The sequence below is a fragment of the Loxodonta africana genome, chromosome 16, assembly GCF_030014295.1.
Source record: "Loxodonta africana isolate mLoxAfr1 chromosome 16, mLoxAfr1.hap2, whole genome shotgun sequence".
NCBI classification, from domain to species: Eukaryota; Metazoa; Chordata; class Mammalia; order Proboscidea; family Elephantidae; genus Loxodonta; species Loxodonta africana.
Window position 1 is genome coordinate 15364930 of NC_087357.1, and position 23633 is coordinate 15388562.

General features: G+C 41.3%; 1 protein-coding gene across 2 annotated transcripts in view; it reads left to right on the forward strand.

Annotated features, from left to right (window-relative positions):
* The window catches only part of MCMBP (minichromosome maintenance complex binding protein), a 32535-nt gene that overhangs the window by 3460 nt on the left and 5442 nt on the right, over window positions 1-23633 (forward strand). Inside the window, exons 1-11 of one of the 2 annotated variants that reach the window (XM_023540902.2) lie at window positions 10986-11071; window positions 11243-11452; window positions 11618-11758; window positions 11877-11918; window positions 14215-14316; window positions 16335-16479; window positions 18385-18536; window positions 20002-20102; window positions 20995-21167; window positions 21742-21865; window positions 23002-23119. In XM_023540902.2, coding sequence (XP_023396670.1) covers window positions 11684-11758; window positions 11877-11918; window positions 14215-14316; window positions 16335-16479; window positions 18385-18536; window positions 20002-20102; window positions 20995-21167; window positions 21742-21865; window positions 23002-23119 — 1032 coding nt within the window. In that variant the 5' untranslated portion in view covers window positions 10986-11071; window positions 11243-11452; window positions 11618-11683. Of the gene's footprint in view, window positions 1-10985; window positions 11072-11242; window positions 11453-11617; window positions 11759-11876; window positions 11919-14214; window positions 14317-16334; window positions 16480-18384; window positions 18537-20001; window positions 20103-20994; window positions 21168-21741; window positions 21866-23001; window positions 23120-23633 lie in introns of those variants that run through there. The other variant, XM_064269242.1, reaches the window with a different exon arrangement.

Genomic DNA, 23633 nt, shown 5'->3' on the forward strand with positions numbered 1-23633 from the left:
TCTCTTACTGTGTCTTAACAGCTTGAATTCTTAAGTATTTCTTGAATTTGCCCAGAGATCTTCATTTCCAGTGATACCATCATAATTCAGACCACTGTAATCTCCTTCCTGGATGACCGAAACAGCCTCCTAACCGCTTCCAGTCTTGCCTCTGTCAGTTGCATTCCCTATACCGGAACCAAACTCTTATGTGACTTCGCATTGCTTGTAAGATCTGATCCAGACCTATTAAAGTGGTTTATGATACCCTTCTTGGCTCCGTCCCTGCCTAGCTCTCATACGTCATCACCATATCCCCATCACCCTTTCCATCTTAGCCATGTTGAACTTTCTTTCAGTTCCTTGATTTTGAACCTTGCCTCTAGGCCGTCTGCATCTGCTGTTCCTTTGCCCCATCCCCCTTCCCAACCCACCCTCACTTTCCTGGCTAAATCTTATTCTTCCTTTGGGAGTCTGGGCCAGTTTACGTCCCCCCCGCTGCATGTTATTTTAGCATCCTACGTGTCCCTGAAAAGTAGCATGTAGAGCAAGCACACTGTTGAAATTACTCGCTTCTTGGGTTCCTTTGCTAGATGGTGTGCTCTAGGAATAATACAGGGCTTGTATCTGCTGTATTCACTGTTAATCCTCATTAGGAACCCTGGTGGTGCAGTAGTTAAGCACTTGGCTCCTAACTGAAAGGCTGGCGATTTGAATCTACCCAGAAGCTCCACAGGAGAAAGACCTGGTGATCTGCTTCCACAGAGATTACAGTCAGGAAAACCCGATGGCCAGTTCTGCTCTGTCACGTGGGGTCGCTGTGAGTCAGAGTCGACCCAGCAGCAGCCAACAACAGCAGCATATCTTCATTGTCTAGCATGTGACTTATTCATTGAAAGTGCTCAGTAAACATTTATTGAATAGTGGATAGGTTAATCAGAACCAAAACTAAAAAAAACCACACTCAACAACCGTCAGGTCGGTTCTGACTCATAGTGACCCTATAGGACAGGATGGAACTGCCCCATGGGGTTTCCAAGGCTGTAAATCTTTACAGAAACAGACTGCCACATCCTGCCACACTGTTCTTCCATGGAATGGCTGGTGGGTTTGAACCACTAACCTGTCAGTTTGTAGTGGAGCGCTTTAACCACTGTGCCACCAGGGCTCCCGCTGGTTAATCAGAAGTGGTTTAAATTGGGGTGGTTACTGTGACCACATGGAGTCTCTCAGTGGTAAAAACAGTCAACACACTCAAAGGTGGGAGAAATCCAAGGAACTGTGCTTAGTTTTTCTCCCTAAGACTAAATTCATCTCAGTGACTCTTTCTTCGTTCCGACGTTCTCAAATACTCTTGTTCTCGGTTCCAGCACACATTAGCTAGCATCTTTATTTTAATCGCAAATTCCGGGGATAGAGAATCTAATTGGCTCAGCACGGAGTCAGGAGTCCACTCATGGATCAGTCAGCTATGGCCCAGGCACAGGGTTATATGGGTCAGTCACTCCTGTTGAGGCCCACACCTCAACACTGGGGGAGTTCTCAGAGAAGAGGAGTGGATTGGGCAGTTGTGGCAAAAGGCGTGTGTGTGTGTGTGTGTACTTTCTTTTTCTCCTTCATTTGTTCTCACTTCGAACCCATGTTAGCTAGGTTTCTCATTTCTGAATGTTCACCTTTACCACTCCTATTCAGCAATGTACTAGAAGTCCTAAACGGTGCCATAATGCAAGAAAAAGAAATAAAAGACATACGGGTTGAAAGAATGACACTGCTTCTTCGCAGGTGACATGATTGTTTACCGAGAAATTTCCAAAGATTATAGAGAAAAAACAAACAACTGATTGAACTAGTGAGTGAGTTTGATAAGATCACAGGATATAAGATGATCACACAGAATTCAGTCGTATTTCTGTAAACTAGCAATGAACAATTAGACATGAAAATTTAAAAACAATACCATTTAAAGTAACTCTTCTCAAAATAAATACTTACATAAATCTAACAAAACACGTATAGGATTTATATACAGAAAACCACAAAAACACTGATGAAAGAAATCAGAGAAGACCTAAATAAGTAGAGGATATACCATAGATTGGAAGATTCAGTATAATAATGATGCCAACTATAGATTTAGCATAATGCCAATCAGAATTCAAACAGGATGTTTTATAGGTATAGAAATAATAGGATTCTAAAATTTATATTGAAAAGCAAAGTAACTGGAAGAGGTAAATTTTGAAAAAATAATGTTGGTGACTCATTACCCTATTTTAAGACTTAAGTATGAAGTTAAATTTAAGACACTGTGGTGTTTGTGAAGGGTATGGTGTAATGGATCACTTTTATATGGCCAGTCTTGCTGTGGTGGTCTTATAACTCCTGCCTAATGATTGGGTGGGGCTGTGTAAATTAGGTGCTTGTGGCCAATGGAGGGGATTGGACAGCTTGCTAATAATGCAAATAAGGTGCCTGACACCCTTGTGGAGGTGGGACCATGCAAATAAGGTGTATGGAACCCTAATGAGGGGATTGGTCAGTTTTGCCACCCCAGGAGCGGAAAGGGGGGACCTCATTACCACCAAGACAGAAGAGTCGGGAGCAGAGCACATCCTTTGGACCTGGTGTCCCTGTGCTGAGAACCCGCTAGACCCAGGAGACAGCTGAACACTGGAGAAATAGCAGCACGCGTAACAGAGAATAGGCAGCAGCAGAACCAGGAGACAGCGCAGTGGGCTTCTTGGCCCATGGAGTGAGAGAGCTGAGCTCCAGGAGGCTTGCTGGTGAAGTGGGCTGCCTCAGGCACTTGTCAGTGGAGCTAAAGAGGTTTGTAACACTTGCCTGAGCGCGGCAGAGGCCGGGCAAGCCCATGAGGGCCGAGAGGCTGAGGGCCAGGGAGAGTCCTGCCTGTGGGCACTGCTGAGAAGGTGTCCTGACAGACAAACTGTATCCTCAGTCATTCCTGATCCTGACTTGTAACTTGGCACTTCCCTAATAACCGTAATTGTGAGTATTGCCTGTGAGTTCTATGTGGCCATTGCAACAAATTATCGAACCCAGCAGAGAAGTAGAGAGTGTCATGGGAAAGACGGCTGGTGTCAGAATTGGTAAAGAGGTTGGAGAGAAGGTTATGTCTGACCTTTGCCTCACAGGACTCAGCCTTGGGCTGTTGCTGGTGATTCTCCCCCCTGTGAAGGCGATGACGTCTGACGCCATCACGCCATTTTTACCCAGCATAAGACATGAGATCAGTGGAACAGAATAGAGAGTTCAGAAATAGCTCCACGTGTAGGTTTCCTGTGTTCTTATCCATGGGGTGTCACACAGAGGGCACTCTTCCCGCAGCAGTGAAAATATAGTAACCTGTGCGTTGTTTCTGCCCCAGGACGCTCATCAGAGACAGAACCTGAGGTTTTTCTTAGGGGCTCCGCCCTATGGGCGGCAAGTAACAAGGCCCGGAAAGCAGGTGTTAGGCATAAACCATATTGTGTGCACAGTGTAGTTATGATGAACCACCCTGAGCAGTTAACTCTTGACTGGGAACTCTTCTGAGCCACCTCCCCTGAGCCAAGTCACAAGCTTGCTATGTTAATTCTTTTCTGCACCCAACTTGGATGAATCTCAAAGACTTTATGCTGAGTAAAAGACCAGTCTCAACACGTTAAAAAAAAAAAAAAAACCATTGTCGTGTAGTCAGTTCAGACTAATAGCAACCCTACAGGACAGAGTAGAACTGCCCTATAGGGTTCCCAAGTTTGTCATTTTTACAGAAACGCACTGCCACATCGTTGTCCCACGGAGTGGCTCGTGGGTTCCAGCTGCTGACCTTTGGGTTAGCAGCTGAGTACTTAACTCCTGTGCCATCAGACCTTCTTCCTCAAAAGGTTACACACCTAGAATTCATTTCTGTGGCATTCTCAAAAAGACAACAGTGATGGTGAACAAATCAGTGATTGCCTGGGGTTAAGGGTAAAGGTTAGGGTATGGCTACAAAGCGGGGGGCGCCAACGCGTCTCTTGGAGGCAGTGGAACTGTTACATATTGTTATATATTCTGCTTTTGGTGGTGGTGGTCACACTAACCTGTCCAATACATGTATGTTGAAATTCATGATTGTACGCTCAAAAAGATCAAGTTCATAGCATGTTAATTAAAAAAAAAAATTAGTAAACCTCATTGAGTCAGGTAGCTGATAGGTGGAAGTGCTCCTTTTACCCCCGTAATTGTATTGTTGAGATGGCTTCCTAATTGATATTCTGGTCTCTAATCTTCTGCCATTCCAGTCTCCTACCCAGCTTTTTTGGGTTTTTTGACCCTGCTAATTTCCTTCTCAAAAACATTCCCAGACTCCTTATTTTCTACGAGATAAAGCCTAACCTCTTTAGCCTCATCAGCATATAAAGCTGTAGACAGGCTGTCCCTAAGTCGCTTTCCTCCCTCCTAGGCTCCTCTCTGCACATCGTCTGGTTTACTCACTGCAGTTGGGTCTCAGCATTGCATGCTCTCTTTCGCGCAGCTTGTATTTAAGCCGTTTCCCTAACCAGGAATGTTCTCTTCTGTTTTCTCCGTTCATCTAGCTCTTGTCTAGTCTTCAAAACCCTGCTTCCTACTTCATTATACCCACTTCGGAGTATTTCACCACAGTTCCTTAGGGGGTTCTTTACTTCTGCCTTCTGACTGATAATTGGTGGTGTAGTGGTTAAGTGCTATGGCTGCTAACGAAAAGATCGGCAGTTTGAATCCACCAGGCGCTCCTTGGAAACTCTGCGGGGCAGTTCCACTCTGTCTCATAGGGTCGCTGTGAGTTGGAATCAACTCGATGGCAGCAAATTTAACATAGTGCCCTATGACAGCTGGTTGTGCCGAAAGAGCAAGTTGCTAACTTTGTAATGCTGCCGAACTTTTAGGGACAACGGTGACTACTACTAATTCACGTTCCATTTGTACCAGTTTACATTTCAAGACACTTAGGCTAATGCTAGGTACAGAGTAGGTGTTCAACCTTTGTATTTGTTTTCAAGGAGACCAGAGAGTAGAGCTACATTTGTATAATCTTTCTTGTTTTAGTGACCATGACTTAAGTTGTTTATATTACCTTCATTAATGTATGATACACATAAAATAAGATGTCCCCATTTTAGATTTTCAGTTTGATGAGTTTTGACAGAGGTTGAACTGTCACCATAGTCAAGATACAAACATTTCCATCTCCCCAAAACTCTTATTCTCCTTTGTAACTGGTCCCTTTGTCACCCCAGCCTTAGCAGCCATTGATCTGCTTTCTGTCACTATAGATGGTGCACTTGTTAAGAACTTGGCTGCTAATGGAAAGGTCGGTGGTTCGAACTCACCAGCCTCTCTGCGGGAGAAAGCTTTGGCAGTCTGCTTTATTAAAGATGACAGTCTTGGAAACCTTGTGGGGCAGCTCTACTCTGTCCTGTAGGGTTGCTATGAGTCAGAATCCGTGGCAATGAGTGGGCAGTGAGTGATTCTAGAAATTTTTATAAATGGAAGCACATAACATGGACTCTTTTGTGCAGTGATTTCTATTTAGAGTAATCATGTATGACAAGGATTTTCTTGGATCTCTATCCTCCTAATAACATCTTTTACAGAAGAGCTTTCGTATGTGTCAAGGCTTACATAAACAGAGAGATATATTATGTTCATGGATAGAAGACGTGATATTGTTAAGATAAGATGCCAGTTTTTTTCCGAATTAATGTATAGTTTCAATAGAAATCAACCAACTGGCCCTAAAAATTGTATACAAATGTGAAAACCAAAAACCTGTCGCCGTCGAGTTGATTCCGACTCATAGTTACCCTACAGAACAGAGTAGAATTGCTCCATAAGGCTTCCAAGGAATGGCTGGTGGATTTGAACTCTGCTGACCTTTTGGTTAGCAGTCAAGCTCTTCATCACTGCACCACCAGGGCTCATACAAATGTGAAGGATCTAAAATAATCAAGACAAAGTTGTAGAACAATGTTGGAGTACTTAAACTATCTGATTTCAAGTTACTATCAAGCTACAGTAGTTAAGGCATTGTGGTACTGACATAAAAATAGACCAATAGACCAGTATAACATAACAGAGAATCTAGAAATAGACTAACATAGTCAATTGATTTTTTTAATAAAAGTGCCAAAGCAGCTCAGTAGCAGAAGGGAAAGTCCTTTTCATTAAATAGTGCTGAAACAATAACTGTTTGGAAAAACATAAGCCTTGACCCCAGTGTAACACTATAAACAGAAATGTTAATTCGGTATGGATTAAAGACCTAAATGTGAAAACTACAACTATTAAAAACACAGGAGAATATCTTCATGACCTTGGGGTCAGTAACCATAAAGGAAAAAAAAATTGATAAATTGGATTCCACCAAAATAAAAATCTTCTCATCAAAAGACCATTAAGAAGATCAAAAGGCTAGCTACAGATTGGGAGAAAATGTTTGCAGTACCTGTATCTGACAAACGACTTTTATCTAGAGTTTATACAAATCAATGATACTAAGACAAACAGTCCAATCTGAGGGGGAATGGTATTTGACCAGCCTTTTTTTTTTTTTTTTTTTAATCTGGTTGAACTTCTCAGCCCTGGTTGGGAGGTGAGAAGATCAGGGAATCAATCTAACACTTCATTCTTTTTCAAGAAGATGTTGTTAGTTTCTGTCGAGTCAATTCTAACACATGGTGACCACATCTGTGCAGAGTAGAACTCCATAGGGTTTTCAAGGCTGCAACCTTTCAGAAACAGATCTCCAGGCCTGTCTTCCAAGGTACTTCTGGGTGGGTTAAAATCACCAATCTTTTGGCTAGTAGTCAAGCACTTAACTGTTTGCACCACCCAGGGACTCCTCCATCCAGTTTTTTTTTTTTTTGTCATTGTTAGGTGCCATCACGTCGGTTCCGACTCATAGTGATCCTGTGTACAATAGAATGAAACACTGCCTGGTCCTGTACCATCTTTATAATTGTTGCTATGTTTGAGCCCATTGTGTCAATCCATCTCCTTGAGGGTCTTCCTCTTTTTCACCGACGCTGTACTTTGCCAAACATGGTATCCTTCTCCAGGGACTGGTCCCTCCTGATAACATGTCCAAAGTATGTGAGACGAAGTTTCGCCGTCCTTGCTTCTAAGGATCATTGTGGCTGTACTTCTTCAAGACAGATTTGTTTGTTCTCCTGGCAGTCTGTGGTATATTTAAAGTTCTTCGCCAACACCATAATTCAAAGGCATCAGTTCTTCTTTTGGTCTTCCTGATTCATTGTCCAGCTTTCACATGCATGTAAGGCAATTGTGAATACCATGGCTTGAGTCAGACTCACCTTCGTCCTCAGGTTGACAGCTTTGCTTTTTAACACTTTAAAAAGGTCTTTTGCAGCAGATTTGCACAATACGTCATTTGATTTCTTGACTGCAGCTTCCTTGGGTGCTGATCGTGGATCCAAGTAAAGTGAAATCCCTGATAACTTCAGTCTTTTCTCCAATTATCATGATGTTGCTTATTGGTCCAGTTGTGAGGATTTTTGTTTTCTTTATGTTGAGCTGCAATCTATGCCGAAGGCTGTGGTCTTTGATCTTTATCAGTAAGTGCTCCAAGTCCTCTTCGCTTTCAGCAAGCAGGGTTGTGTCATCTGCATATCGCAGGTTGTTAATGAGTCTTCCTCCAATCCTGATGCCGCATGCTTCTTCGTATAGTCCATCTTCTCAGATTATTTCCTCAGCATACAGATTGAATAAGTGTGGTGAAAGGATACAACCCTGACACACACCTTTCCTGATTTTAAGCCATGCAGTATCTCCTTGGGAAACCCTAGTGGCATAGTGGTTAAGTACTGCGGCTGCTAAGTACTACGGCTGCTAACGAAAAGGTCGGCAGTTCAAATCCTCCAGGTGCTCCTTGGAAACTATAGGGCAGTTCTACTCTGTCCTATAGGGTCGCTATGAGTCAGAATCGACTCGACGGCAGTGGGTTTTTTGGTTTAATATCTCCTTGTTCTCTTCAAATGACTGACTGCCTCTTGGTCTATGTACAGGTTCCTCATGAGCACAATGAAGTGCTGGAATTCCCATTCTTCTCAGTGTTATCCGTAATTTGTTATGACCTACACAGCCTTTGAATAGTCAATAAAATACAGGTAAACATTTTTCTGGTACTCTGTGCTTTCAGCCAAGACCCGCCTGACATCCCAGGTCCTTGCTAGACCCTGAAAATGCAAAGGTGAATTGTGAATAGAGAGCAGCTCCATAGCCTAGCTCTGAAACCTCCCTGTGGTATGTGTGGCCTTGTCTACCTTTTATTCATTGGCTGTGTTCTCTTCCAGGCACTCAGAGCTCTATGTACCTGCGTTTCTGGTGGTGCCCACTCTTGCCCTGGTTTGCCATTATTGTCCCTTGGCCCAGAGTGCCCTCCAGCTAGTGTATGCTGCCCTCTTAAAGCTCCATGTTTCAGTTCTGCCTGATTCAAGGCTCACTCAGCTGCTACCTCTTTCAGAAGCCCTCTGTGATTCTTTGATCCAAGTTAATTTCTTTTCTTTTGTTTAATGAATTTAACTCTTTCCAAGCACTTAGAATCTTATGCCCTGAGCTGTGATTCTGTCCATAGCTTATTTTAGCTTCTCAGTTCCCTCAGGCAGGGACCATGTAACCTCGTAAGACCAGGCAGTGCTGGGCCTATCGTAGGTTTAACGGGTTGTGAAAAAGTTCCTGTACTCTTGATTCTTCTGGTGGGGGGGTGGGGGTGGTAGTTGAGGATCATTATTGCAGTCCGTTAATTGTCCAGCAGTACCAGATATCTGTCAGCTGGCCTTTAATTAAGAAAGCTGCATTCGTGTATGTATATGTGAGTTACCTCTTCCCAATCACTCTTTGATGTAGCTTCATCATGTGTATGTGACATGTTCATGTTTATTACACACACGCAGTCAGAGAAGTAGTGTTGATGTAGCAGTCATGGCTGCTTGTAAGTCTTTCCTTTAAAACATCCATTTGATTAGAACCACAAAGAAAAAACAGTTGCCGTTGAGTTGATTCCAACTCATGGCCACCTCAGGTGTGTCAGAGCAGAACTGTGGCACATAGGGTTTTCAGTGGCTGACTTTTTCGAAGTAGATCACTAGGCCTTTCTTCCAAGGTGCCTCTGGGAGGACTTGAACCTCCAACCTGTGGGTCAGCAGCCACGTGTGTTAACCATTTCGCATAAATAAGTGTTCCTAATTCTGTGGAGAATGTTCTCTCTGGTCTTGGCCAATTCCCATCATTTTTTCAAAACCTTGGTTTTCTTTAAGATGATAATAAAAACAACTGTTTCATCATTTTATAATCATAGAGAAAAATGGTACAGGCAAGAATCATCAATGGTTACTATATCTAGTGAAGCAAGTTTCATGAAAATTATTGGTCTTAAAGCATCTCACCGCAGATTGCTTGTTGGTTGTAAAGGGTTGACTGGGTGGTCAACAGTAACGTTGCCAGTGATGTCTCTCTGGATACCCTGAGAAGGGCCCATCATTTATGCAGTAGTCTGACTGGCAGTGCATAACCTGGATTTAAAGATAAGGAAGCCTCAGACAAACTCAAAAGAAAGGAGCATTCTGTTTTCCTTAAAGGGCCTGTATTCTTTTTAAATATCAATGTCATAAAAGATAAAGATTGAGGAACTGTTTATATTAAAGGAGATTGAAGACACCTGACAGCTAGATGCAGTCCTTGATTGTAGACTGGGTTCTGAACTGAAGTCCTAAAAGTACTGGATCAAATGACAGATTGGAGTATAGACAGTAGATTAGATAAAAAGTGTTGTGTAAATTCTGAATTTCCTGAGGTTGATGACAGTACTGTGTTATGTAAAATAATCTCCTTATTCTTCAGAAACACAAGTGTGTCACTTAATCTGAGACGGGTCAGAAGTATATAAATGGGAGAGAGCAGATGATAAAGCACATGAGGAAAATGGAATGATGGGTGAATCCAGGCAAGGGTACTGGTATGCTTTGTACTATTCATGCAGCTTTTCTGGAAGTTGGAATTATTCCAAAAAAAGAATACCCCCTGCTCTGCATTGCAGGGTAGTTGTAAAAATTAAAAAAAAAAAAAAATTATGTATATATATATATATATGTATGGAAACTCTGGTGGCATAGTGATTAAGAGCTGTGGCTGCTAACCAAAAGGCTGGCAGTTCAAATCCACCAGGCACTCCTTGGAAACCCTGCAGGGCAGTTCTACTCTGTCCTATAGGGTCTCTAGGAGTTGGAATGGACTTGATGGCAATGGGTATGGGTTGTGTGTGTGTCTATATATATATATATATATATATATATATATATAATGATGTTTTGAAAGAGCAGAGCATTTACAACCGGTGTTCTGTATGCTCCTCTTTCTGAGTTGCCTCAGATCTCATTCTCTGGGTGTTCTCTACGTTCTTAGCTTCTTGACAGCCTGCAGGAGGCCAGTCTCCTCTTGATTTGTGATACCCAGCCCCTAATAGGGCAGCGGAACCCTGGTGACATAGTGGTTAAGTGCTACGGCTGCTAACCAAAAGGTTGGCAGTTCGAATCCACCAGGTGCTCCTTGGAAACTCTATGGGCAGTTCTCCTCTGTCTTCTAGGGTCACTATGAGTTAGAATCAACCCAATGGCAACCAGTAATAGGGCAGCGGAAACCCTGGTAGCTTAGTGGTTAAGAGCTATGGCTGCTAACCAAAAGGTTTGTGGTTTGAATCTGCCAGGCACTCCTTGTAAACTCTGTTGGGGCAGCTCTACTCTGTCCTGTTGGGTCGCTATGAGTCCGAATCAACTGGACGGCAATGGATTTTTTTTTTAACTAGGACAACTTCTCGTCCTGTGCTGTGCATCAGACGTCAGACACGCTGAAATGCCTTTACCGTTAGCAAGCTTCAGTTTTAACTAGCTAAACTACTGTGTGACTCACCTAAATGTAGCCTGTTATTATATATTGTATCTTTAGTTTTGAAAAGTACGTTTCTCTTTCAGCCCAAAATGGAGTTAATCCTGACTGGGAGAAGAAAGTAATTGAATATTTTAAGGAAAAGCTGAAGGAAAATAATGCTCCTAAATGGGTAAGCGTGTTGCTATTTTGGGGGGAGAGGATTGTGCAGACTTCCAGCCTCTCTTGGTAGACTAGTAACCCACGTGTAATTTTAAAATACATACGTTAATGTACGTATGAAAAGGTTTTGGTCTAGTTTGCAAGTTGAAACAACGGAATGTTTCTGTATTGGTGCCTCTAGGTGGCAGTAACTGACAGTGTTACTTCCCGAGGAAAAAATCCGTTGTGTGAGCTTCTGTCACCTCTGTTTGATTACCTTCATTTACAAGAATTAGCATCAATTTGTTTTAAGGGAAGAGCTCAACGTTGCAAAGGCCTTCCTGCTGCGTGAACAGTGTTCTGAAGGAAAGCGTGCTTTTACAGTACAGTCAAATGTTCCTTCTACAAACCTGTAAGAACTTGGAAATACTTTTGACCACTGATTATGTTATGTGGGCCATTGAGATTATTGTAGCTCCCTGAGGGGGCTTCTTTTTTTTTTAATGGCAATTTGACTCCTTACACAGTCTATATTTATATGCTTAATGTTTTGAGGACTTGTTTGTTTTCCTTTAAGGTACCATCGCTGAATGAAGTTCCCCTTCATTATTTGAAGCCCAACAGTTTTGTGAAATTTCGTTGCATGATTCAGGATATGTTTGACCCTGAGTTTTATATGGGAGTTTATGAGACGGTTAACCGAAATACGAAAGCACGTGTATGTATTGCTTTATTTAATGAAACATTCTGCTTTTAATTTGTTGTATTAATTTTGTCCTTGTGTTTTGATTCTCATATACTGATGTAATACTGCTATCCTGTGTTTTGGGCCATAGGTTCTTCATTTTGGAAAATACAGAGATGTAGCAGAGTGTGGGGTATGTATCCTTAAAGCTGTATAAAACATTTTTAATAGTTTCTCCCACGCAGAGAATTTATTACTTCCTTTTGGTTGATCTTAAATTTATTTGTCTTGTATGTAAACAAGTTTTAAGAAATCATGTGAAGTGTTTTATTTACCTTTTATTTAAGAGCTTTTCTGATGTGATTTTTTTTCTCTTCTAATATCTTCGACGATAGAATATTGTAAGTAAAAGATTAATTCTTTTCTTTTCCCTGTACCTATATAAACAAACAAACAAAAAACAAACCTGTTGCTCTCGAGTTGGTTTCTGCTCAGTGACTCTACAGGATAAGAGTAGAAACCCATAGAGTTTCCAAGGAATAGAAACCCATAAGATTTCCAGGAGTGGCTAGTAGATTCGAACTGCCGACCTTTTGGTTAGCAACCAAGCTCTTAACCACTGTACCACCAGGGCTCCAATATCTATATACTTTGTTTAAAAAATTGCAGGTTATGATGCATTCTTTTAAAAACAAAAGCAGAAGATTAACTTAGGGCTTAGCACTTGCCTAATTGAATTTAATTAAATCCTGCCCTCTTTTCCTGGGAGAAAAACAGTATTTTTAATGAACTTTCTTTAATGAAGGGAAGTAATAGAAACTCTTACTATCAGTAATGGGAGAGGGAAGAAGGCAGAACACTGGATGTAATTATAGCTGTGAACGGGGTGGTCTTGTGGTAGAAACTTACTAGAAAAACAGTCAGAGAGGAACCACAGTACATCTGGGTTTTTTGTTTTGTTTTGTTTTTCCCATCGCTTTTCTGGTAATAGAGAACAACATGGCGATTTTAATTTCAATCTGATACCTGTTCAACCTGCTGGGAGCTATAGCTGGGAAAAGTTTAAATCTATTTCTATGTTTATAGCAAAAAGGATTATCAGCATGTTAAAATGAATGTGTTTAAAAATGCCTGCTGTATTTTGCTCATTTTATGTTTTTCATGTGGTTCTGGTGAATCACAAACCATGATTGTCAACAGTTGGAAGGAAAAACAGTATCACAGGTCGGGGCTGCCCAGGTGCTCAGACAGGGCCTCCGCGCAAAGACTCCTGGATGGAATCATCTCCATCTGCGCCTAATTCTCTGCTTTGCAGATCCGGAATCTTAGCTTTATCAGGTTATCTGGGGCATTTTACGTTCTGGGACAGTGACTCTTGCTTACTCAAACCTGAATGAAGAGACCGATTTATAAACCCCAGGACCAGTTTATCAATTCCCAGAAGTTGTACCTGATTGCATGAAGTATTGTAGGTCAGTGGGCAGGCCCGGACAGAAGAACAGCCCTTCGGAAGGTTGCCTCAGAGATTATGTTAAAGAAAAATGCAACTACTGGCAATTATTTAGAGTATTGGGCTCATGTGAAAGAAAAGATTTGTTGTATCTTAAATGTGATGACTTTCAGTTCTCCCTAAATCATTTTTTCCAAAGAATTGAGTCTTTAGAGTAAATGCCGGGCCAAGTTCAATGGATCAGCCTTATAAATGCTTAGTGCATCCTTTGTTTAAGGAGCCCTGACTCATGTGAGGCTAATATATTAATGCATAGTTGTTCCAGGTACCCGATAATGCAGTCTCACTAGAACTCAGTAATCTCCTCATCTGGAAATGAGAGGGGGAGGCTGTCTATCTGTGACGCTACCAAAGGCTAAGAGAGAGTTTATGTATGTTGCTAAAAACCATAAGCAAGAACCCCCCTACCAGGAACAGGGGACTTTGGGCTTGGAGAGAAAGAAGGAAACAAAACCAGCTTGTGGACATCTCAGCCTGGAACTTGATGTCTTTTGAGTCCTTTCTGCTCTTGGGATTTTCTAAGTATGCCTGAAATAGAGAATGTGCCTTTTCTAAGGATAAATATCTGACTTTGTGTTTTATCTCAGAGCCACCTAGTTATGAGTATTTCATTAAATTCTATTTTATAAGCTGATTCTGATAGTTTTCTGTGAGCCAGACATTGGGATTGCCAGGTGCTTTCTCTTTGGAAAAAATTAAATAGAGTATGCTGTTTATTAAAAAGGATTTAAGTTCGTAACATAGGGTGCTACTTATTATGGATTGGAAGGAGGGTACTGTTTTGATTTATTGCATTTGAAATGATATGTTTTATTTTTTAAAAAATGGTAGTTTAGAATTGGCAGTTCTTATTAATTTAACTCAATGTGAAATGTTTACTGTGGTTTTATAAATAATGTGAAAATGTAGTTGCTACTTTTTTTTCTCTTAATTGTTTTTACTAATAATTTTTAAAAAATACTTTCTGTATACATCACAGCCTCAACACGAAGTTGATTTAAACTCTCCACAAACTACCACTTTGGAAAGACAGACTTTCTATTGTGTTCCAGTGCCTGGGGAATCTACGTGGGTAAAAGAAATATCCTTTATCTGAACCTTTTAATGTGTTAAATGATTCCTGATTTTTTTTTTTTTTTTAATTGAAAAGACCACAGTTCAGATTTCGAGTTTCTGAGAATGTTGTCTTTTTACCCCAGTGAAGTTAGCGGGGAAAGAAAAATGTAGTCTTCGTTTAGAAAACTTGGCTTTATTTTAATGTCTTATTTGTCCTAAATAGGAAAACCTGGAAACAACCTAAGTCTCCATCACTGAGAATTATGTCACATCCCTAGAGTGAAGTACAGTTAAAAAGATTGAGGTAGATTAAAGGTACTTTTTTTTTATATAATTTTTATTGTGCTTTAAGTGAAAGGTTACAAATCTGTCACATAAAAACATTATATACACCTTGCTACATACTCCCAGTTACTCTCCCCCTAATGAGACAGCCCGCTCTCTCCTTCCACTCTCTCTTTTCGTGTCCATTTCGCCATCTTCTAACCCCCTCTACCCTCTCATCTACCCTCCGGGCAGGAGATGCCAACATAGTCTCAAGTGTCCACCTGATCCAAGAAGCTCACTTCTCACCAGCATCCCTCTCCAACCCATTGTCCAGTCCAATCCATGGCTGAAGAGTTGGCTTCGGGAATGGTTCCTATCCTGGGGCAGCAGAAGGTCTGGGGGCCATGACCACCAGGGTCCTTCTAGTCTCAGTCAGACCATTAAGTCTGGTCTTTTTATGAGAATTTGGGGTCTGCATCCCACTGCTCTCCTGCTCCCTCAGGGGTCTCTTGTGTTCCGTGTCAGGGCAGTCATCAGTTGTAGCCGGGCACCATCTAGTTCTTCTGGTCTCAGGATAATGTAGTCTCTGGTTCATGTGGCCCTTTCTGTCTCTTGGGCTCGTAATTATCTTGTGTCCTTGGTTAGATTAAAGGTACTTTTAAAGGTACTTGAAAAAGTACCTTTAATCTACTGACTACTGAGATAATTAAGTTTAAAAAAAAAGTCTCAAATTAGAATTTATTCTAATTCTCTTGAGGGAAAACATGTTGCTTCCTTTGAGAAGAGTTTGTGTGAGACATCTGTCTTCCCTTTATTTTTTACTTAGTCTTTTTGGTTAGTAGTTTTTTAAGCATAGTTCACGTATGCTGAAATGTACAGGTTATAAAGGCAAAGTTCATTGATCTGCATAAATGCATATGCGCACAGTCAAGGTAAAGAACCTTTCTCCCACCCCAGGGAGATCCCCCCACCCCATCTAGTACATTTTATTGTGTGCTACCGGGCTGGTACTACATGGTGGAGAGTTTAGATTTTTGTCTTCAAGACTTGCGTTTTGTTCTGGCAGGCAGATAATTTACCAGTGGGTGGATCACTTTAATCTTGTCAAGGCTTGGTTTGGGGTTCTGTTAAGGTGGGAATAGAGTAGCCCTTACTGCATAGAGTGTGGTCCTCACTCGTCAGGTGTGCTACTTCTGGGTCTCATCTACATGCATGGGGTGTAGATGAGCAAATCCAGTCCTAGTGCTGTATGGCCTCCAGAGTCTCCATTTAGTTCTCAGCTGTTCCAGCCAAAGACCCAAACCTAAGACCCTGCACAGATTTCTGGATTTCCTTCTGTTCACATTTCCTTCCTCTTCAGTACTGTTTGCAAATTCCAGTTCCTTTAATAGCCCTGAACTATGTGCTTTGTGTGCTCCACCCTGCGAGGACAGGGCCCCTCCTTCTCTTCGCTGCAGTTTCGGAAATACCCCAAGAGCTGTGGAGAGTGTGGAGTCTGCCTGGAGTGTTTCTCCTCATGCAAGGAGCCCAGCTGATGTTCCCTGTGTCCTGTGCTTCGTATGTTTGGTTCAGCTTTGCTCTTTTTTGTAGCAGAATGGGGGTACAAGGCTGGTACCAGTTCTTATCCTGACCGACCCCAGAAGTCCAGCCTCTTGTGAAAAACACATTTCATTCTAACCAGATTGCCACACTGAGTAATCTTTTAGTAGTCTTAGCAGTTGCATGATTTAGGATGTTCTTCAGTTCATGTAGTCTTTTCTTAACCTTTCATTTCACGCCTATGTTAATGCAAGCCAAACTCGGGTCAGTCCCTCCACATCCTACACTCCCAGTCGTCACAAGAGGAGCTACGAAGATGACGAAGACATGGACCTGCAGCCCAATAAACAGAAAGAGCAGCATGCAGGCGCCAGAGAAGCAGGTAGTGTGTGCCAGCAGGCTTCCTGTAGGCTTGTGCTCTCTTGCAGTAGATTTGGTTCCACAGTTAATCGTTTTATAAATATAGCTCTAGACGTAAGAGCCAGCAGTGATGCGAAACCTTGCTTTCAAGCTTATCAGCATTACAGAAAGTTTGAGAGTTTTTGCAGTAGCGTTTGGTCAGGCTCTACTTGGCAACTGAGCCATTACTCATCACTTAGTGAGAAGTGGCTGCTCTGCTGTAAGTTTTTACATTCTCAGGGGGTTGTCTGAAAAAGGTCCCTTTACCCTCTTACTTATTTTTATCCCAATCTTAAGTAATATGACTGCATACTGGCTGTTGTTGGGTGTCGTCAAATTGGTTCTGACTCACAGCGACCCGACGCACAACAGAATAAAACACTGTCCAGTCCTGCGCCATCCTCACAGTCGTTGCTGTTTGAGCCCGTTGTTGCAGCCAGTGTGTCCACCCACCTTGTTGAGGGTCTTCCTCTTTTTCACTGACCCTCTACTTGGCTAAGCATGGTGTCCTTCTCCAGGCACTGGTCCCTCTTACCGTATAAACTCGCGTTATTGTATGTCTTTAAGGCTAAGGCATATTTTGATGTTTTTAAAATTGGGATGTTTTACATGAATATATACAAATGTAATCATATTCTTTTTCTCTCCCCACTTGCAAATGTTTATTAAACTCTTAATTTTGAGGTAAGTGTAGATTCACATGCAATTTTAAGAATAATACAGAGTGACCCCATATACCTTCCACCTGCTTCTCATAAAGGTGACATCTTGCATAATTAGAGTTTAGTACCATAAGCAGGAGATAAACATCAATGCAATTCACTGACTGACCCAGGTTTCACATTTTTACATGCACTCGTGTGTGTGTGTATTTACTGTGCACCTCCATCACGTGTAAATTGGTGTGACCACCACCACAGTCAGGATACAGAAGAGTTTATCACCGCAAAACCCATTGCTGTCAAGTCGATTCCAACTCATAGCCACCGTATAGGACAGAGCAGAACTGCCGCATAGCATTTCCAAGGAGCGGCTGATGGATTTGAACTGCCGACCTTTGGGTTCACAGCCAAGCTCTTGTAGCCCACTGTGCCACCGGAGTTCTCATCACCACAGGGATCCATCATGTTGCTCTTTTATACCCGTCCTCCCCGAAACCACTGATGTGTTTCCATCTCTATAATTTTGTCATTTCAAGACTGTTACATAAATGGAATCTTACAGGATGTAACTCTGGGGATTAGCCTTTTTCAGTTAGCATAATTCCCTTGAGATTCATCCAAGCTGTTGCATGTACCAATAGTTTGTTCCTTTTTATGCCAAGTGGAATTCCATGGTATGACAGGCTGTATTTCGATTCTGATGAGTTATCAGCCCTCAACTGTAACTGCTTCAGGTTTAGGGGCTCTCTGTTCATCATCTACGTATCTCTGACAACTAATCTGATTCCCGGTACATGGTGGGTATTAATAAATACTTGCTAAATGCATGTGTTGCTATGTAGCTTTACTCTGCTAAGCAGTAGGAGAAAGTAGGTCCTGTCAAAGTGGTTTTGTTGACCGCAGAGCGTGTTATTCCTTAGGTCAAAGATGTCAGTGTCACCTATTGAATATTAACTTTTAAAAGTAATTAACACAGAATTTGAGGGAATATGTTGCCATTTATGATAGGGAAAAAATCATTAAAATTTGGAGATCTTCATATTTATTTTCTTAAGAGTCAGAAGAGGGCTTTGTTGGTATTTGTTATTTCCTTAAAGACTGTAACAACTTGAGCCCTGTAAGTGCAGAAGCATCACTTAGCACCAACCTTGACAGACCCTTTAGGAGGTTGGTTTGTCCAGGAGTCCTTGGCAGTGACTAAGCACGGCGATACCCTCTGATTTTAGGGAGCGTCGGCAGTCTTCAGTGGTGTGGAGAGCCCAAACGTTTAGAAACCGAAGCTTCTACTGGACAGCAGCTCAGCTTCCTGAACCTGTCCTCTCCTTTTGATCTGAATTTCCCCCTGCCGGGAGAGAAAGGCCCTGCGTGCCTTGTGAAGGTAATAAACCTTTCACAGACTTACACATTGACATAGGTGTGTTGTGTGTATCAGAAAATAAAAAGGAGAACTCTTAGCATTGGCATTAGTTTCCTACGACAGCTGCTGTAACATTGCTACAAATTTATTGGCTTAAAACAACACACATTTATCGTCTTACAGTTCTGTAAGGTTAGAAGTCAGACACGGGTCTCATTGTGGTAAAATCAAAGTGTCGGCAGGACTGGCAGGAGAGAATCTATTTCCTTGATTTTCCGACATGTAGAGGCCACCTGCATTGTTGGGCTCCCCCATCCTCCATCTCAAAGCCACCAACATGGCATCTCTCTGACCATTTTTTATAGTCACATCTCCTTCTGACCACAGCCAGAAAAAAATGCTCCAATTTTAAGGACTGTGTGATTAGAGCAGGCCCACCCAGATAATCCAGAATAATCTTCCCATCTCAGTGTCCGTAACTTGATCACATACAGAGACTCTTTTGCTGCGTAAAGCAGCATTCACAGATTTCCAGGATTAAGACCTGGAGATCTTGGTGGGAGTAGGGGAGGGTGCGTTATTCTGTCTACCCCAGTGTTCCTAAAGAACCTAAGTGGGGCTGGAGCTGAAACAACTTTTTAATTTCTATGTACTCCCTTCCCATATCATTTATGAGTTGGAATGAACTCGATGGCAACGGGTCTGGGTTTTTTTTGTTTAATATCTACCTCATTTTTACCATTCTTCTTTCTCTTAAAACCCATTTCTCACTTATATATAAAATAAAAGAAAAAGCCTGTTCATAGTTTGTTCTCCTATCTTGCTTATTCTGTGTTTGTTTATTTTTATCCTGATAGGTGAACAAGTGATACTGAGTTTTAGAATTGACAGTTGAGAATTTCCCTTCTTAGGTGTTACGGTTTTGACTTAAATGTCACTTCAGTTCTCTGGCACAGGGCTGGCATTACCACTTTTCTCCTGCTGGCATGCTTCTATCAGTTGTTACAAAAGTCTATCATGACAGACAACTTTGACAGTTTGTTTTTTAATTGTGAAAACTCTCATTCTAAGACGGTGTTAATTCTCCTAATGTTACATAGCCTGTGGATAAGCCCAGAGTTCGTGGTCCTGGTTTTTTCCTCCTTTGGCCACACTTAATAGGTTTTGAGATAATGCCTGCTTCTAGTTCTCGCTGAATGTCATTCTTGGGAAAAGCCTTTTCTTTAAGGTAGTGTTGTGTATTGAAGACAGACATTGGCCCGGGAATCAGGAGTCCTCTGTTTTCGTTTTTGTCGCTCACTAGCAGAATGACTTTGGTCAAATACTGTATCTCTCTTGGTCTCAACTTATGAAAGAGTTGCTTTAGATGTCTGTAAGGTCCATTTCCTGATTTAAAATTCTAAGATATTACTTTAGCCTCAAGATTGCTATCTTAATTTTGTGTCATTTAGTCCTAACCACTTGATTTCACGTGGTCTCTTGTCAGGTCTATGAGGATTGGGATTGTTTCAAAGTAAATGATGTTCTTGAGTTATATGGCATACTGTCTGTGGATCCTGTGCTAAGTATACTGAATAATGATGAAAGGTGAGTCTGTTTTAGTTACTTCATTAGAGAAGCAGCTTAGGGTTGAGGTTAAGAGCATAGACTCTGAGCCAGTAGCCTGGGTTGGAATCCCAGTTTGGCCACTTATGTGACCTTGGGTTTAACCTTACTGTGGTTTGGTTTCCCCATTGTGAAGAAATGAGGATAGTTGTGAGGGTTGAATGATTCGTGTGTGCAAAGCATAGAACATTGTCCGACACATGGTAAGTGCTATGTAAAAGGTTGTCGTCGTCCTCATTCTCAAAGAAAGAGAGTAGTATCGATTTGTTACTCTGTGGAGTCAGTCCGTAAAGTCTGAAGATTAAAAATGTCTTAATTATTTGTTTCAGTCATCTCACAATAAGTCTGTCACCTGCTAATTTAGCAAATCTGAAAATTTCACATTTTCATTGCTTGTTCACTCACTACTCAAGGGGAGGTATCATATAAGAATAAAATTTAGGAAAAACAGTTAAGCAAGGTGAACGGATCCTCTGCACACTGAATAATAGCAGATGGCTTTTGAGTAAAAAACTGCAGGTTTTGAGATGTGCTTTGAAGTATTTGATGTCCCAGCTGATAGCTCAAGAAAGAATGTTTGTTTTGAAGTAACCTGATGCGTGACATACGATACCCCATTTCTTGCAAGGATAACACACTGAGTAAAAAATCTCATTGTTCTTAAAGAATGGGATACAGGAATTAGTATGTCGTAACCCGACCTGAGTAGGCTGAAATCTGTGACGTAATATTTTAGAATGAGGTGTCATTTTTGGTTAAGGAGAGTGGAAATGTCCTTGGCTTAGATTCTAATTTTATTTTGAGAGATGCGTATTGTTTTTGCATCTGTACAGCTGATGTATGCATAAAGTGAAGCTTTGCCGTCCCTCCACAGGGATGCCTCCTCACTCCTGGACCCAATGGAATGCACAGACTCCGCAGAAGAGCAGAGAGTCCACAGCCCTCCTGCCTCCTTAGTGCCAAGGATTCATGTGATTTTAGCCCAGAAGTTGCAGCACATCAATCCGTTGCTGCCTGCTTGCCTCAACAAAGAGGAGAGCAAACCCTGTAAGTGTCAAAGCCCAGTGGGCCACACAGTGTTGTCCTCAGTGTGTGGCCAGAGCTTTCTGTGACGTGCGCTCCTACTGGAATTGAAAGGCAGATCCTTAGTCATCAGACTCAGTTTCTCCAGTATCTCCGTTTCTTTGCGCCACTTTTTCTCTTAGAGTGTTTCTCTTCATTGAAATGTAGTAAAATGAAAGTATGAAAACTGTGTTATGTTTAAGATTGGCATCATCGACTAATATTTTACCGTAGTTTACACAAACAATGCACACCTTATGTGTTTGTTTGCCAGCTGTACGCCCCCCCACCCAGGTATTTTTCTAAGTGCAGTATGCTAATTTTTAACAACAACAAAAAAAAAAACAGTATGGTGGCACTTCTGAAAACACCTTGCAGGGAGGGGAGGGTGCAGTTGACAGGCAAATGTAGCGGGCGTGATTTGAGTAGAAATACATAAGTCTGCCTTGAGTCTTCTGCTAAATTATAATGTTATGTTCCATATAGTTATTCTTTTAACTAAAGACATGTGAGTTGAACTGGTGTGTGCGTTCTGACTCTGGCTCTCTTCCTTCTCCAGTTGTCTCAGGCTTCATGTCCGAATTGTCTCCAGTCAGAGCAGAGCTGCTTGGGTTCCTCACTCATGCACTCTTGGGAGATAGTTTGGCTGCCGAATACCTTATATTACATCTTATCTCTACAGTGTAAGTGCTTTATTCCTGATGGGAATTACGGAGGTTTGGTGCTTCATAGAACTTTGAGAAGAAAAGGAAGGTTTCTGAAGTCATTTCTGTGTCAGTTTATCAGGCTTCATCATCAGATGGTTTTCTTTTGTTCAGTGTTAACAAGCATTATACCTGATGACGTGCAGATTCTTTTTTTCATCTTTTCTCTGCATTTTGATTATGCCCCCTTAAAAAAATTTAGAGCCCAAATCAGATAGGGACCTGGGTGATGAATAAAATAAGCTACTTTATCCTGTCTGCATTCTATTTATACGTCCGAAGGCTCTTCTCACAACAGCGGAGGCACATCGTGTGCACACTGAACTTGAACGCTGGCTTTTTAGCACCACACCCTGTGACTCCAATGTATATCTGTGTGTTCAAAAGTAACATGTGCTTCTTTGATAAGTTCCAAGAGCATATAACAAAGATGATAGAAATCATGTGTAGTCTCACCACTTAGACATCATCTCAGCTTCCACGCTGATAACATGTTCATGTCACCTTTTTTGTTTATATGTATATACACCTACATGTATCTCGGTTATACTCTAAACACAGATGTTAGATTTTCCTAGTTTTTCTTTATTAATATGTATATTTGTATGTATATACACCTACATAGATCTCGGTTATACTCTAAACACAGATGTTAGATTTTCCTAGTTTTTCTTTATTAATAACACTGTGGTAAACATCTTTGTACTATGAATCATATTCTCCCTAGGATGGAACCTGAGACAGTAGCACGTCATGGTTGTGACTACAGTCTTTGGAACCAGAGTACCTGGTTTGGATCCTAGCTCTACCACTTCCTGGTTACGTGAACTTGGGCACATTGCTTAAAATTTCTGTGCCTTAGAATTCTCATCTGTAAAATAGAGATAAGAGCACCTTCCTCAGGGTGCTTGGGGATTAAGTAAGGAAGCATTTAAGAACTCAGAACAGTCCCCGGCACATCGCCGGCATTTTTGTCTGAGTGTTGGCTCTTCTTCTTATTGCCGTCATTCTGACAAATAACTGGTCAGGGTATTGCTGGCTTTATTTTGTAATGATAGTATTTAATGATATTTGCTTCTGGGGGGAAATACTTGAGTATCTTATTTTATTTTTAGATACACAAGAAGAGATGTTCTTCCACTGGGAAAATTCACCCTTAACTTGAGTGGCTGCCCACGGAGTAGTACGTTCACGGAGCATCTGTATCGGATTATCCAGCATCTTGTTCCTGCAGTAAGATCTATGTACAAATACATAGAGATATTATAAACCTAAGCATGTTTTAAAAATCCATTTATTTTGTCTTTTATTTTATCCAAATATTTAACTTTTGAGATTTTCATAGATAACATTTAAGGGGAAACGTAGCCTGCAGGGCTACATGATTTACAATGTACCCTCCACTTTTTCTCTGACTTTTCTTCTATCGCCTCAGCACACATTTCTGTAAGTCTGGCAACACAGTTGTAGTTGACTCACTGAAAATTACACTGTCTATTAGTGCCAGTCTGTGAAATTTGGAAAAATAAAAATTACTCTTCAAGAATATTTGAACAAGCCATTTGAGAATAAAGCAACTCATAGAGTCAGTGAAATTCTTGTTTGGGATATAGATACTGCTTTTGCTCCTAAGAGTCCAATAAACCATGAGACTCTGCTCTCTTGGAAACTTATAAAATCGGTCTTTCCATATAAAGCACAGTGTTTAATCACAAATATAAATTGTCTTGAAACAGGGAAAGTTAGT